This window comes from Leptodactylus fuscus, chromosome 1, assembly GCF_031893055.1.
Source record: "Leptodactylus fuscus isolate aLepFus1 chromosome 1, aLepFus1.hap2, whole genome shotgun sequence".
NCBI classification, from domain to species: domain Eukaryota; kingdom Metazoa; phylum Chordata; class Amphibia; order Anura; family Leptodactylidae; genus Leptodactylus; species Leptodactylus fuscus.
Window position 1 is genome coordinate 67,033,192 of NC_134265.1, and position 13,975 is coordinate 67,047,166.

General features: G+C 40.4%; 1 protein-coding gene across 7 annotated transcripts in view; it reads left to right on the plus strand.

Annotated features, from left to right (window-relative positions):
* The window catches only part of CAST (calpastatin), a 113,047-nt gene that overhangs the window by 90,682 nt on the left and 8,390 nt on the right, over nucleotides 1-13,975 (plus strand). For all 7 annotated transcript variants that reach the window (XM_075271755.1, XM_075271763.1, XM_075271747.1 and 4 more), the window contains 16 exons: nucleotides 1,358-1,456; nucleotides 2,116-2,196; nucleotides 5,196-5,243; nucleotides 5,383-5,478; nucleotides 6,497-6,580; nucleotides 7,545-7,643; nucleotides 8,733-8,813; nucleotides 8,897-8,944; nucleotides 9,041-9,142; nucleotides 9,457-9,546; nucleotides 10,374-10,478; nucleotides 11,025-11,108; nucleotides 11,520-11,567; nucleotides 12,017-12,109; nucleotides 12,349-12,435; nucleotides 13,816-13,908. In XM_075271755.1, the coding sequence (XP_075127856.1) occupies nucleotides 1,358-1,456; nucleotides 2,116-2,196; nucleotides 5,196-5,243; nucleotides 5,383-5,478; nucleotides 6,497-6,580; nucleotides 7,545-7,643; nucleotides 8,733-8,813; nucleotides 8,897-8,944; nucleotides 9,041-9,142; nucleotides 9,457-9,546; nucleotides 10,374-10,478; nucleotides 11,025-11,108; nucleotides 11,520-11,567; nucleotides 12,017-12,109; nucleotides 12,349-12,435; nucleotides 13,816-13,908 (1,338 nt within the window). The remainder of the gene's footprint in view (nucleotides 1-1,357; nucleotides 1,457-2,115; nucleotides 2,197-5,195; nucleotides 5,244-5,382; nucleotides 5,479-6,496; nucleotides 6,581-7,544; nucleotides 7,644-8,732; nucleotides 8,814-8,896; nucleotides 8,945-9,040; nucleotides 9,143-9,456; nucleotides 9,547-10,373; nucleotides 10,479-11,024; nucleotides 11,109-11,519; nucleotides 11,568-12,016; nucleotides 12,110-12,348; nucleotides 12,436-13,815; nucleotides 13,909-13,975) is intronic.

Genomic DNA, 13,975 nt, shown 5'->3' on the forward strand with positions numbered 1-13,975 from the left:
GTTAAATAATGTGCTAATGAAGTTGTTTTTCTGTATTCTAAGGTTAACCTACAATTCTTCATTAACCCTTACCCACATAAAACATTTCTTTATTCACTCTTTATTAAATATATATTATATTAGAATAAAAGGTAAATTCCTATGTGTTTTGAGCAATTTTAGAGGCAATTATTGGGGACAAACACTCGTCTAAGCCTTTGTTCCCAATAATCAGCCTAATAAGGCCAACAATCACCCGATGAAAAAGTGTTTGGTTAGTTGACTTCAGCAGGATAAAAAAAATCATTGTCCATTGGCAGCACATCACACTAAGAAGGGTTTACTGCCGACACACAATGAAAGTATACACCGGGGGATCGATCCCTTTATTACTCCTGCATGTCCTCTGCTTTGGCCTGTGTAGTCAGGTTGGTGCAGAGCAAGTGCTGATCGACAGGTTTTGTAGCCAGTCAGCACATTCAGGAACCTCTATTTGTCTAATACCAACCTTTGTCTTTGCTATAAATGCAGGTAACATGAAAATACAAGATATAGTACATTTATTTAGGTAACTTGTATAGCGCCAATATATTCTGCAGCGTTTTGCAAACATTGTCAATCACATTCCCATATAGGGCTCACAATCTGCATTAGTAGGTCTTAAGAGTGTGGGAGGAAACTGTAGTACCTGGAGGAAACCCAGAGAGAACATAGAAACTCCTTATAGATGTTGTCCTTAGTTGGACTCGAATCTAGGACTCCAGCGCTGCAAGGCTGCAGTGCTAACCGAACGCACAGGGTGTCTGTTAAACACATTGTTTATCGTATTTGGGTAGTTCTAACAGTAATGATATAAATGACATGGACACATTTGCATTCTTGACCATATTGGTATGTAGGTTGTTCTCATCTAAACAAACACGGTATGGTCAGTATATAGTTCTTCTGCAGCAGTTTCATTACTCGGTAATAGTCTCTGCAGGACAAACATCTGACTGATAACTCTTCAGTATGAAGCCACACCCTGTCTGAATCATAGAAAGAAAGGAGAGGGGAAATGTAGTCAAAGTCGGATGAAAGCAAATCAAGAGTTCTTCCTCCACCCACAGATAACAGCCAAGGCTAGGGCCTAGCCAGCTAGTCAGCAGAACACACACACACACACATGCACAAACCACAAATTTACATAATGCTCAGGGTTAATAGTGGATTCCTGAATCATCCAAAATCCATGAATTACAAAAACGCAATGTGATTTGTTCCTGACATGTACCACATAATACCATTACACTGCACCAGGCAGCTGGTCTCATGTGACTGGCACAGGGCTCTTTGTCACTCCTCCTGCACTGATCTAATCCTGCTTTTATTTTGCTAGGCCTTGCCATTAGATGCTTTAGATGAACTATTGGGCACTCTTGAAGGACCCCCTACAACTGAACCAGAGTCTCCACAGTTTACTGGCCCAGTAGTAACAGTAAGATACCTTTATCTTTGCATTATACCGTATGTGTATGCGTTATAATATTTTGAGCGCCATTTGCTATTTCTCGCTACCGATTAGTCATACATGTATCTCTTGCTGCATTTGTTGTACTAAAAGTTGAGACTATGTTGCTTTTTATATTGCGCCGTCTAGCTAGGTTTGTTGGACGTTATATTAAATGCTACTACAACAGCCAGGGTTAAGCCTGAGCTTCTAAAACATATGCAAGGTGACTGAATCACTCTCTGACTGAAATACAATATTCCTCCACAATACGCTATTCCTGTAAGGAAGTTTTCTCAATGCAGGACAGAGTCTTAAGGCACCGCAGTGTAAATAGTTCATAGAGGATCTACAAAAGGATGAAGTGTGGAAGTGCAATAGTAAAAGTAATGGGTAGACTGTCTTAAAGCAATAGACATTCAGTTTTGGAAAAAAATATATTTTAGGGGTGATCGGCTATCGCAGTGGACTAGGGGACATCAGTTGCTTGTGGAAAAAATCTATTTCTGACATAAATATAGGACATGTTTGATTTTCATAAAAGTTGTATGGAATAATCTTCTGTTTGTTGGTGTTGCAAATGTCGTTTTGCATTTGATATATAAAGATGCTTGTAACTACATTAGTGTTTGCTTGTGTTTTATCAGGAAACCATTACAAAATCATACCTAGAGGAACTTGGGAAGAGGGATAGTTCAATCCCCCCAGAATACAGACACTTGCTAGATGTGAGTATATATTGCATTTGCTAAATCTGTTCATGACATAAGATTGATATGTGAATCATTGCACAATATTAGGTTATGTTCACATGGCAAAAATCCAGTGTGTATTTCTACAATGGAGCGTGCAACAGATATCTGAGGTTGAGCCTTGGGTTTTGCTGCTGTTTATGCTGAAGTTTGCCAGTTTGCTATTTTCACGGCATATTCTGGCATTTGCAGTAAAAAAAGGGCTGGATGCTTCCTTTTTGTGTGTCAGAAAAGCATCCATCACTGACTCCAATTGAAGTCACTAAGGATGGATTCACACCTGTTTCGGAATCTCAGCCCCAGAATCCGCTTAAAATTAGCAGAGAGAAAAGTCCTGCAAGGAAGAGCAGATTTTATAATCTATGGTGTCTACGGGTTACCACATGCAACCGCTTTTTAAGTGGATACGGTATCTGTCTTTCGGGTCCCCATGCAGACCTGAGCCATAGAGACCCAAATGTTATTGTGAACCTAGCGTAAGAGACAAAATTGAGGGTTTCTACATTGATTTTGACACTTTTTCCATGATGGAATCAACGTACAAAACAACCTTATCTTAAAATGTGATATTATTTTGATATAGTTAGGTTTGTACTTATATACAGTATTCATCTGCTTGCTGTCACTTTCTACAATCAAAGACAAAAAATCTTTCCTAAGCAAATCCCAAAGTCACAATACACTCTTCTACATAGAAATTGAAACACCAAGAAGGAAAGTCTTAGAATTATGGAATCCACAAGATCAATCACAAAATAAAAACAGCTCCTAGGACATATTGGGGAAGAGGCCATACCACTGGTTCCATAGCCAAATCAATGTGCCACCGAGCTGTTAATGTACATTGTGCCACATCATAATCCTCGGAGTAGGAACTGTGACATTCCCTAGTGAAGGCCCCTTTATGGCATTGCCTACGAGGTTTCCAGAGTAATCTCCAGCTATGTTTGTGTTTGAAATAAAAGCAGGACATATCACTGAAGAGGACAGACCTTTACTTCATTGCCATCTTACTGTACACCAAGATAGCCTCAGGACGCAGTGGTGTGAAGTCAATTGAACATTTGTAGCTTAACGTCTGACTCTGTGTTGTTCAAACCTATTCTGTCACCTTTCAATCTGTGACAAATGGTGATAGCCAACACATCTATGAACAGGAGGCAGTGCACAATACTCCCGCAACACTTGATCTGATTGTTGAGAACTTGTGTGGCTAAAAAAAAAATTTGCTTTCAAACTGTCAGTTATGCCCATGCCACAGCTTGGGACCAGGTGCTTGAAATTTTGAATATTTGCAGAATTTAGCCACACTTACTACATCCTCAATCTACATAACCTTCCAGCTTGTCCTTCTTGGTGTTGGGATTTCAGTGTTGAGGAGTGTAGTTTTAAAGGGGTATTCCCACCTCACATACTCAGCAGTCTTCACTCTTGTAAAATCTTCTTTCTTCCTGGTTTCTTGCATCATTTGGTGGGCGGGGTTTCACATGCAACCTGCCGTTTAGCTCCGCCCCCATTTCACGTGTAGCCCCGCCCACCCACATTGAACTATGAAGTACAGGCAGCAGCAACTCCATTCTGTGTTACATACAGAGACTGCCTGTCTCTGCCATAATGAACACAATTGTATTAGCTAGCCTGGTAACTGGGAGATCAGAAGAAATGAAAGCAGCTCCTCTATCTGAGTGCAGGACCTAGGTCACATGGTGTAGACACAGGATTAGCTAGATACACAGGCTCGCTCCCTGCACTTAGCCCCTCCTCCCTCCCCCCTGAGAGCAGCAGATACATCATTTGACTCAGGAGCAGCTAGGTCAGGGCTGTGGCCACAAAGAATTGAATAAAGTAATATAGTGGACAAACAAAGCAGTTTTGCTGAAGCAATGTATTTAGGAAAAGTCTTACATCCACATTAACAAGCAGTATAGATAGGATCCTTGTGATGGGACAACCCCTTTAAGCTGTTTTTTGTGATCTAAACACAGCAGCAGCAAAAAGATATCTTCTGGATTCTTAAGCCAACAGATGCCATGTAACAGTCAGTGAGCATAAAGAGTTGTCTCTTTCCACAGAAGAGCGCTCCAAGGCTTTTCTGACAGAAGTTCCTGCCGCACGTGACGACTGAGGCCAATCAGCAACCTAAGGAAAGGAACTGGGACCTCACCTGTGACATCCGCAATTGACGTCCCGTCTTCTTTCCTTAGGTCATTGATTGGCCTCAGTTGTCACGTGTGATAGAGACTTCCGGCAGAAAAGCCCCTGGGCACCAGACAGCAGCCTGGGACATCTTCTTTTTTCTTTGTTAATTTTTCACTTTCTTCAACCTCATGCCACAATACTAGAATATCCTAGACAACCCTTTAAGTTGCACCAAAACCTGTTGTATTTGCCTTGCACTAATTTATTATATGTTGAGACACATTTTGAGACTTGGTTTATTGAGGAATAAGGCTGGTCTTACACGACCGTAATGATTCTACGGACAGCATATTGCTGATCAGTAACACTAGTTGCTGATCGGCAACATACACTCCGCAGATGTCCATGTCCTGCCGCACTCGCCCATAGAGTTCTATGGGCGAGTTCGTGCAGTTCCGCAATTCGCGGGAATTACTGACATGCTCTATAAATTGCGGACCACGGTTGCGGCCCGGCCACACCGCGGATAAAATATCCGGTGGTATAAGAGGCTGCATTGAGTATAATATGTTCGCAATTGAAAACCCTCAATTGCGGACTTACATTACGGTCATGTAAGACCAGCCTTAGTGGGGAAAGTGGTTTAAGTTGGTTAACATGCAACAATGTGCACAAACCAATAGTGTAATGTTAGACAAAGGTATCTAAAAATGCACCAAATGCATTCTGCATGATCTAATCTGATACAGTTTGTACATCTTTAGATTATCTGGTGTGAGTCTACTTTGTCTTTTTATTAAACCTTTATTGTAATACTGTGTAAATGTATTTTCCAGGGGAAGGACCATGGTATACCTGTCCCACCTCCTGCAGAACAACCTCCGGTAAGGTATCTGCTACAGCATCTATAGCATGATAATAGTATAGATAGCCATTCCCTCATATATTGTCATTATTGGAAATGGTCTCTCTACTGTACAAATATAACCATTCAACATTTGTCTTTTACCTCTGCCTCTGCAGCCACTCAGCGACTTCAGTTTAGTAGATGAATTCTCAAAGGATTTTGAAACCTCCATCTCTCCTGCAGCCGAAACCACTCCAGCTTTTCAACCTAAGGTGTGTGATATGAACATATTTTTGTATAGTACTTACCTTCAACGTTTTAAAACTTTTTTTGTGGAGGATTTTAAAGGGAATCCATCCCAAGAACCCAGGACACTAATCTATCCCTACAGATAAGATAGGTTTAGGTTACCGGAATTAAACACTTGTGCTCAGTTAAGGCCCCTTTTATAGGCTACAATTGGGAATGGACATTCCTGGAGCAGCGGCCATCACTACTATATGGTGATGAATGAATCCTTCATTGTGGTATAGTTTGCATATGTCGGCAGCACATCACCCTTTTTACACGAGTAAACAATCTATATGTTATTTTATGTTGCATTAAACATGTATTCACCTGACAATCGAGTGTTTGTTGTATTCTCAAGTGATCCTTTGCACATTTAAACAGGCGAGTTATTAGTACATAGTGAATACAGGCTAATCCTATATAATACTTTACACTAGACAGTCTAAAAATTTTATCACTGTGGCTGATGCATCTTAATCTGACTATGCTTATAGGCCATTACTGGCACACATTGGGAAATATATACAAAATTAAAATGCACTAGAGTTATTGCTTTTGTCGCACCAAAAAAGTGTGCCACATTTATGTGTTTAAGGCCGGGGACCCATGTGGCGGAAACACTGCCCCCAAAAAACGCAACTTTTTAAAATTCACTGCAAAGTGGATGGGATTCACTAGATTCCCATCCACACATTGCAGAAAAATACGCACATCAGAAACACTGCGATATGCAAAACTGTTGCGGTGAATTATACCTACAGAAATGCTAGCCGTTTGATTGGGTCAGTAAATTTGCCTGATAGTTGCGTTTTAGGCCATGTCCCGCACTCCTTTTTCCAGAAAAGACAAAAATTGTCACTTAATAAATGTGGTGCATTGTTTTATTGCCACAAATTACACCATGATTTCTGGCACATTTGTATTACTAAATCTCTTCTGATGTGCTTATGACCGTACTGTGCATTTTGTTCCTAAACCTATATAATTGTATCCTTTAAGGACGCAGCAAGAGATAAACAAGCTAAGTCCGATGTTGTAGTCCCAGCATCTGCGTCATCGGTTCAAGCGTCCACAGCACCATCTGTACGTATACCTCAGGCCAGATTCTATGTGTGTTTATTGCTAGCACATTTAAATATTGTTTTCATTGATCTTTCCTCTGTTGTGTATAACAGAAGTTACTGAACTGGTTTTGTGATGTAAAGTTGTATTGCATTTTGAAGCATGCCATAAATCTCAATTGAGGCATGTTGTGGCACATTTAGAAAACGTATTCATTTTGTTGTAGTGAATCTAAAGAAGAAAATGTACATCCCATCTAGCAAATGTTGTCTTGCTTGTTCTCCACATAGCCTTCAGTTATCAGTTTGGGTGTGGAGCTGTCAGCCTGCCAACATCTGGTCAGATCAGGCATACATAATTGAAGGATATTTCCATGGGACAACATTATCATTTATTTCATCATCGTTTCTGTTTTACCCTGTTTTGTAACCATATCTTAACTATAGAATGTGTGTGAGTGTAACCACTAGGGATCTTTTAAGGACAATGGGTGAAATTTATTAACTGTTCTGCATGTTTAGCTTTACACAAATGAGCGTGCAGAACAGCTCCCATTCAACTGAATGGGACCTAAGCTGCAGTGACTCAGTTCAGCCACTAGACTGAGAACAGCACTATCTGCTTCCTGCTCTATTCTTTCAGCTGCTGAGAACAGCTGTTCACTGGGGTGCCGGGTCTTGAGTCCTCACCTGATATTGATGGGATTTTTTTAGGATAACTCATCTAAATATATTATCTTTTTATTTTGGGTAACATGTTTCTAGAGGAGAATACCCCTGTACCATTACATGTAGTGGTGCATTCTTCAACATTCTTCTTGTAGTTACGCAGAACAAGTGAAAAAACAGTTTGTTTTTTTTAGATAGGGAGGCATACAGAGTGAAAGCCTATGTATAAAGTCTGAGTAGGTCAAGCTGTCGCCTATCTTTCTATGTTTGCAGTATAGTAATTTTCTTATTTTTATATTTTGTCTTTCCGTTTGTAGGCCGGTATGGAGAGTGCTTTAGATGAATTGATGGGTACGTTAGAAGGTCCAGAGTTCAGTGTTCCAGATTCTCCTGTGTACACGGGTCCAGAAGTGACGGTAATTCTCTATAATTTTCATTTCATCCATTAAGCTATAGTGAATATGTAGTATAAAACTTGTCTTGGTGTTCAGCCTAGTTCCCAAATGACAAGGTAAGAGTGAAACAGTCCATACCCAGTGCCTGTGCATAGGGTTTCTGCAGCCCCAGAATAGATAATATATTACATTATTTACCCAGTAAAGTCATGCCGAGTCCTTGATCTTAGTCATTAACTGAACCTTTCATGGTCAGGGAGTTGTTTTCAGACATCTACTTGTTAAGTACACGTATGTGTCTTGGACGAGCCAAGCATGCATGTGTATAGGAGAGTTGGACAAAATAGCTGTCAGCTGAACCCTTGCTATCTAAACTGGATGTCCAGTTTGTTTCCCCTGCAGTCACTAAGACCAATGACTAAGTATCTGTAACCATCTCCTAGAAGTGAAATAAAACCTTACTTGGTGCCCTTTGAAAAGCAATGTGATATTGCGTGAAATTCTGCTCTCTGTAATAGAAGGGAAGTCTACAGCATAGATTCCCCTCTGTTACCTCAATATACAGATATAAAGGACATCAAACAGTACAGCACACTTTCAATGGGTTGCGTGTGTGAATAAAAAAAAAATTACAGTTCATTTTTTTGCACAGTATGAGCATGCCTACTGTATAGATGATGGTTCCCAAGCACCCCAATTATCTGCTTTGCAGAGCACAGGGTGGGGGTGGAAGTCTCCCATGCTGCTGCTCTGGCCCTCTGATGTCACTTCTCTACTCCGACTGTATGTCTATAGAGTAGAGTGGCGTCAAAGGACTGAGAGTCGGAGCTGTTAAACACTGTGCTGGGACCCTCTTCTATGGTAAGCATGTTTAGAATGTACTCTGAAAGGTTTTCTATCTCCACACCATCCATTTAGATTGTATAGCAATGTTCCTCCTACTGTCCAAAGCAAAAATTGTGTGCAGCCTTGACCAGGCAGCATTGTGTATTTTAGAATCCATTTTCCATATAAATCTGTATACCTTTCTATCACATAACATGTAGTTTTTACATACAAAAATATGTAAATAAAGAAATAAAAATGTTATATTTGGATATCTGGTTATAGGAAACAAGCACAGCCATTCATATTGATAGGCTCGGAGACAGAGACAGTACAATCCCCCCAGCATACCGGCATCTTCTAGATGTAAGTGTAAAGCCTATTACTGTACACATACTGTATTTTCCATTGTGGTTGTCAGCTTGTCTTAGTGCCTTTATGTTATATAGGGTAAAGAAGATGGAAAACCTGCACCACCCCCTGTTCCTGAAGAAAAGGTACACTCTCTTATTACTAAATTCTGTAAAATCAGAAGCCATGATTCTGGTGTGAACGGTACCTAATTAGAATGATTGTTTTTACCTTCATTTCAGCCAATGAGTGAAAGTGAGTTGTTGGATGCTTTCGATAAAGAGTTTGCCCAGCCGTGTCCCCAGCCTCCAGCGGCACAGCAGACTCCTCCTGCCAAACCCAAAGTAAGTGTCTATACTTCATATATAAGATAAGATAATCCTTTAATAGTCCCACATTGGGGAAATTTCAGAAATATATATAGAAATAGATGTGTATACACACGGCTTAGGCTACGTTCACATCTGTGCTATTCTATCCGTTCTTTTGGTCCATCATAGGACCAGAAGAAAAGAAAAATGTAGAGCAACAGATCAGGAAATGATGGACATATGACTTTCATCTGGCGATTTCTAATGGATGTGCGCCAGAAGGTCAGCTGTTACAAAAGGGAAGTCACTTTACAACACTTAACATGATTTGCTTTTTGTCATTTCAGGATGCTGCTGAAGTAAAAAAGTCAGAAGCTGATGTTGTGGCTGCCTCCTCCTGCCCTTCATCTGCCCTCAAAGCCGCCCCTGCCCCTTCTGTAAGTAGCATTTGTTTGACACTGCTTTGTAGAGCATGGCGCAGATTCAGTTTTGATAGAGACGTTCCTCACAATACTAAACCATACTACTAGGTGAAGTGGGGTTACATGGGCTACTGGTTCTATATGGCACTCTGTTCCATCACAATATTTTGTGAAAGTCAGCAACAGAGTGACTCTGTGCAGGAAACATTACAAAGGCAAGTTAGTGGAGCAGACCCATCATTTTCTGGAATGGTGGTGGTCCCACAGGCTGGGCCCCACCAGTCATAAAGCAATGGTGTATCCTAGTAATATGGCTTCACTTTACAAGATGTCAGCATATTTTCTGTGCATCTTTTTTCTTTCCTGGTTGTATTGTTATATTTTATTGTAGCTACTACTATGTTTGCTATTATGTGCTACATTTTTACAATCATATGGTAAGGTTTACTAAAATACAATTGCAAGTTTCAGTTCCTGGCAGCTAAGATAAATGGCTTAATATAGTACGGATCCTTCTGAACCACATGTGTGCCATCTGTCTGGAGCATGACTTAGCCAATAACACACCAAAAGGGGCATCAGGCCAGACAATTGCATTTAATACAGTGATCAGTCCAACAGACAAGCCAGAGATTCTACATTCCCTATAGAGCAGAAATATAGATTTTATATCTGTTTGAAATGAAGGGTACACCAAGTACTGTAGGCAGTACAGTACTCTGATCTTATACTCCAACCATAGGAAGAGCCTGCCCCCAGTTTCAGGTGCCCCAAAGCAACAAGTGCATTCGATATTAATGGAGCTTTGCATGCTCATCTTATCTGTGGTTTTTTTTTTGTAGAAAGTGCCAGCAGGCAAACCCGACCCACTTGATGCCCTGTCTGGGACATTAGGCACTAGGAAAGAAGACCCAAAAGACAAGAAGCCTGCTGCAGATAAAGTTAAGGTAATGCTTTATTTTATAAAAAGACTTATTCATTGTCTTCACCTATAACTGGTACGAAGTCATATTGCTGTATAGTATCTGCTATATGTATCAGTATAGTTTCACAATCATTTCTGAGGCCCCTATATAAGAATGATGGTCACTAACTTTTCCTAAACTTGCATAATTCAGTAGTAAAGACAAATATAATGTACTATTTCTTTAATAGAGAAAAATTATTTTTCCATAATCTGGCTCTAAAGCACCCCCCCCCCCCCTCAGCTCAACCCCCCCCCCCCCCCCCCCCTCAGGGATAACGCCCATGGCAAACCCTTGTACTGTAAGAGAACATTATATTTCGGTACATAAAGTTCCTAGGACCGGTGGGATCTCAGAAATACAATACATACAATACCACATGCCGCAAAAACTGTGCACCTACATGTAAAATCAACAGGGTATGGATGTAGTATTACATATCGGAACAACATAAATCCATAATATGGCTGTGTACTTGACACCTTACTGTACATCTACATAGGGCTTCATCATTGTTGTTTGTTTCAGGAGAAAACTGGCAAAGGAAATAAAGATAAACTGGGTGAGGATGAAGAAACTATACCCCCTGACTACAGACTAAAGGAGGTTAAGGTAGGCCGACGGTTGTGTATTATTCATTCTGTACAGCTGACAAATTCTGTGCACACATATTCTCTTACCTTAGAAAAAGTACACATAGCCTAACCTTATAGGCATGGCATATAGTCTTACCTTGTAGGCAGTGTACAAAGTTATACCATAGTCTTACCATTAAGGCAAGTGCATACTGCCATACCTAGGAGGAAAGTGTACATAGTCCTAGCCTGGTAGCAGTGCATATAGTCATACCTTGGAGGCACGTGCACATACAGTAGTTGTACCTGACAGGCATAACTACGTTGTCATATAACAAACTTATAAATGGTGCCTTGTACGTAAGCTATATAAAGTACCTGAAGTAAACTGAGTCATGAACCTTGCCATTGTACAACTGATAGACCTGACCTAATCTGTATACAACAGGATAAAGATGGGAAGCCTCTTTTGCCAAAACCTGAAGAAAAGACAAAGGTGAGCTATGTGTTTTTAATGTTATTTGGTTCACTGTCTTAGGGCTAGTAAAATATTATAGACTACATTTTCCCATGCCTGTTAAATGTAAAGTCAGGTTTTTCACCCCCTCTGATAGACTTCTAGTGGCCACAAACCATTCCTATCTCTCTAGTAGTGTACGAGTACACTATAGTATAGCATTATTATAGTTTGACCACTATAGTGTCTGTTTTTGCTAGCATTTCAGATAGTCTTCTCAGGGGTAGGCGTTTGTTTGTGAATGTTGCTAGGCAGAAGCTTTTTGTCTCTCGACTCCGGCATGGGGCACCTGATACTATTTCCCATGTACTCTGTTCTGTAGTGTCACATTTCAGCTCCGCTCATATAACAAGCATCAGTTCTACCTTTATATTCAGACATTACAGCTCAGTTTTGTTTCTTTCTATTAAACTACTATGGCTATGCAGCCAATGAGCGAGGATGAGCTGCTCGATGCCCTGACAGCAGGATTTGACACAGATCCTGTCCCTGCACAGTGTGCACCATTACAGTCCTCTGCGGTAAGTAATCTGCAAACTCCTTTGTATGTCTCATCTCTGCTTTATATGTAACCCCTGTGACTGGATGACACAGTTCCTTTTTATGGCCTATTAGAGTATACTAAGCCAGCAGAAGAAGGGTCACCCTCTATTCACTATATCTGAGCCCAGCAGGACTCTCTTATTTGAAGTACTGCAGGCTCAATACTACCTAACAATGAAACATCAAATCTCTGAAATCCGTATTCTTTCTATTGCAGAAGGCACCTGGAAAATCAGAAGAAATTGTGTCCTGCTCTAAAGCTTCTGCGGTACAGTCAGCAGCAGCAGCAAAACCCTCTGCTTCTGTAAGTGCCTGAATGGGGTTAAGTATTAATATGTATGTCATATGCCTTCCCACTCTTCATATACAGGGATTTCTGTACTTGAAGGGGTTTTGTCATCTGAAGTATTTATTTATGACATGCACAATACTATATTTCTATAGTGCATTCTCCACTAGCTTAGTGGAAGACTTATAGCTAGTAAAGATAACATAGTGAGAAGGCACTTCTAATGACTTCATAGACCTTCATAAAGATATGTCTTCATTCTTGAGTATGTCTAAAAATGGAGCCACAAGTAAGAAAGCCAATCTTAAGGCGTATCTCCAATTGTAAAATAATGTTTCATAAATGACTAGTACAGGTGAATATAATAATATTGTAATATCCCTTATTAAAGAAATCTGTCTCCTTCTCCTCTTATTAGTCTGCTCCTCATCTTCACTAAGACAGTTTATCTGTATAGAGTCATCTTGTGCTTACCTCACGCACAGAAATCTATGGAAAGGGGAGGGAAAAGGAATAGGCTGCGGATGGATAGTTATTTGATATGTGTCCTCATTTTATGCAGTGGTAAAGTCTTATCTTGAACAATCTAGCAGTGTTGAAAGATCTCTGTGACTTACAATGTAGCAGAGCTTAGTAGGTGCAGTTATCTCTGTGTTATTTCCAGCCGTCTCCTCCTCTTCCCCTCACTAAAGACTTCTATGTAAAAAGGAGCACAAATTGATAAGTGGAGAAGGAGACTTATTTCTTTAATAAGTAAGATATATCACATAGTTTCTGATGTTTACTTGAGCTAATCATTTATAACCATCTTTCAGTTATCCACAGTATAGGTGATAGATGTGTGATGGCGCTGATCACTGAATCGGAGTCATTGCTGGGACCTTCATTCCTTCTCACTACCTGACGACAGTGAGGAAACTGTGACTGGAGCAGTAATAGAGTATATGCATTGCTGCTCCATTCATGGTCTATGATACCGATGTACAAAATTGAGTACAGCACTTGCCTATTTCAGTGAGTCCCATAGAAGTGGATACAGTGATGGCCATGTGAGTGTACCAGTACACCATTCACGTAGAGCCATTCTTTTGATCACTGAGGATCCTAATGGTCAGATCCTCAGCGATTCCACCTCATCTTAGGAATGAGATGTGTCTTTAGGGGAACAACCCCTTTGATATACATTTATCCCTTAATTTAAAGAAATGGCATTATCTTTGTGACATAATGTGTGACCCACTGCTTGGCACACTTAGATATGGTGCTGGAGCGCAGCAATGTAGCTCACTTTGCATCTATATTGGGGTGTAAAGGCAGTTTCCTAATTTTAGAGTGAAAATTGTAAATTAAAACTAAAAAATCATTGCAAAGAACTTTTTCTGTCCTGATGTGCAGATACCTGATGACGCCTTAGATCTGCTCTCTGGTTCTCTGGGAGAAAGACAGCCTGATCCAGATGAGAACAAGCCTGTGATAGACGTAGTGAAGGTGAGCACAGTAACCTCCTGGTCATACGTCTGTACAATTGTCTACATGCATCTCACAGTGGATTCCT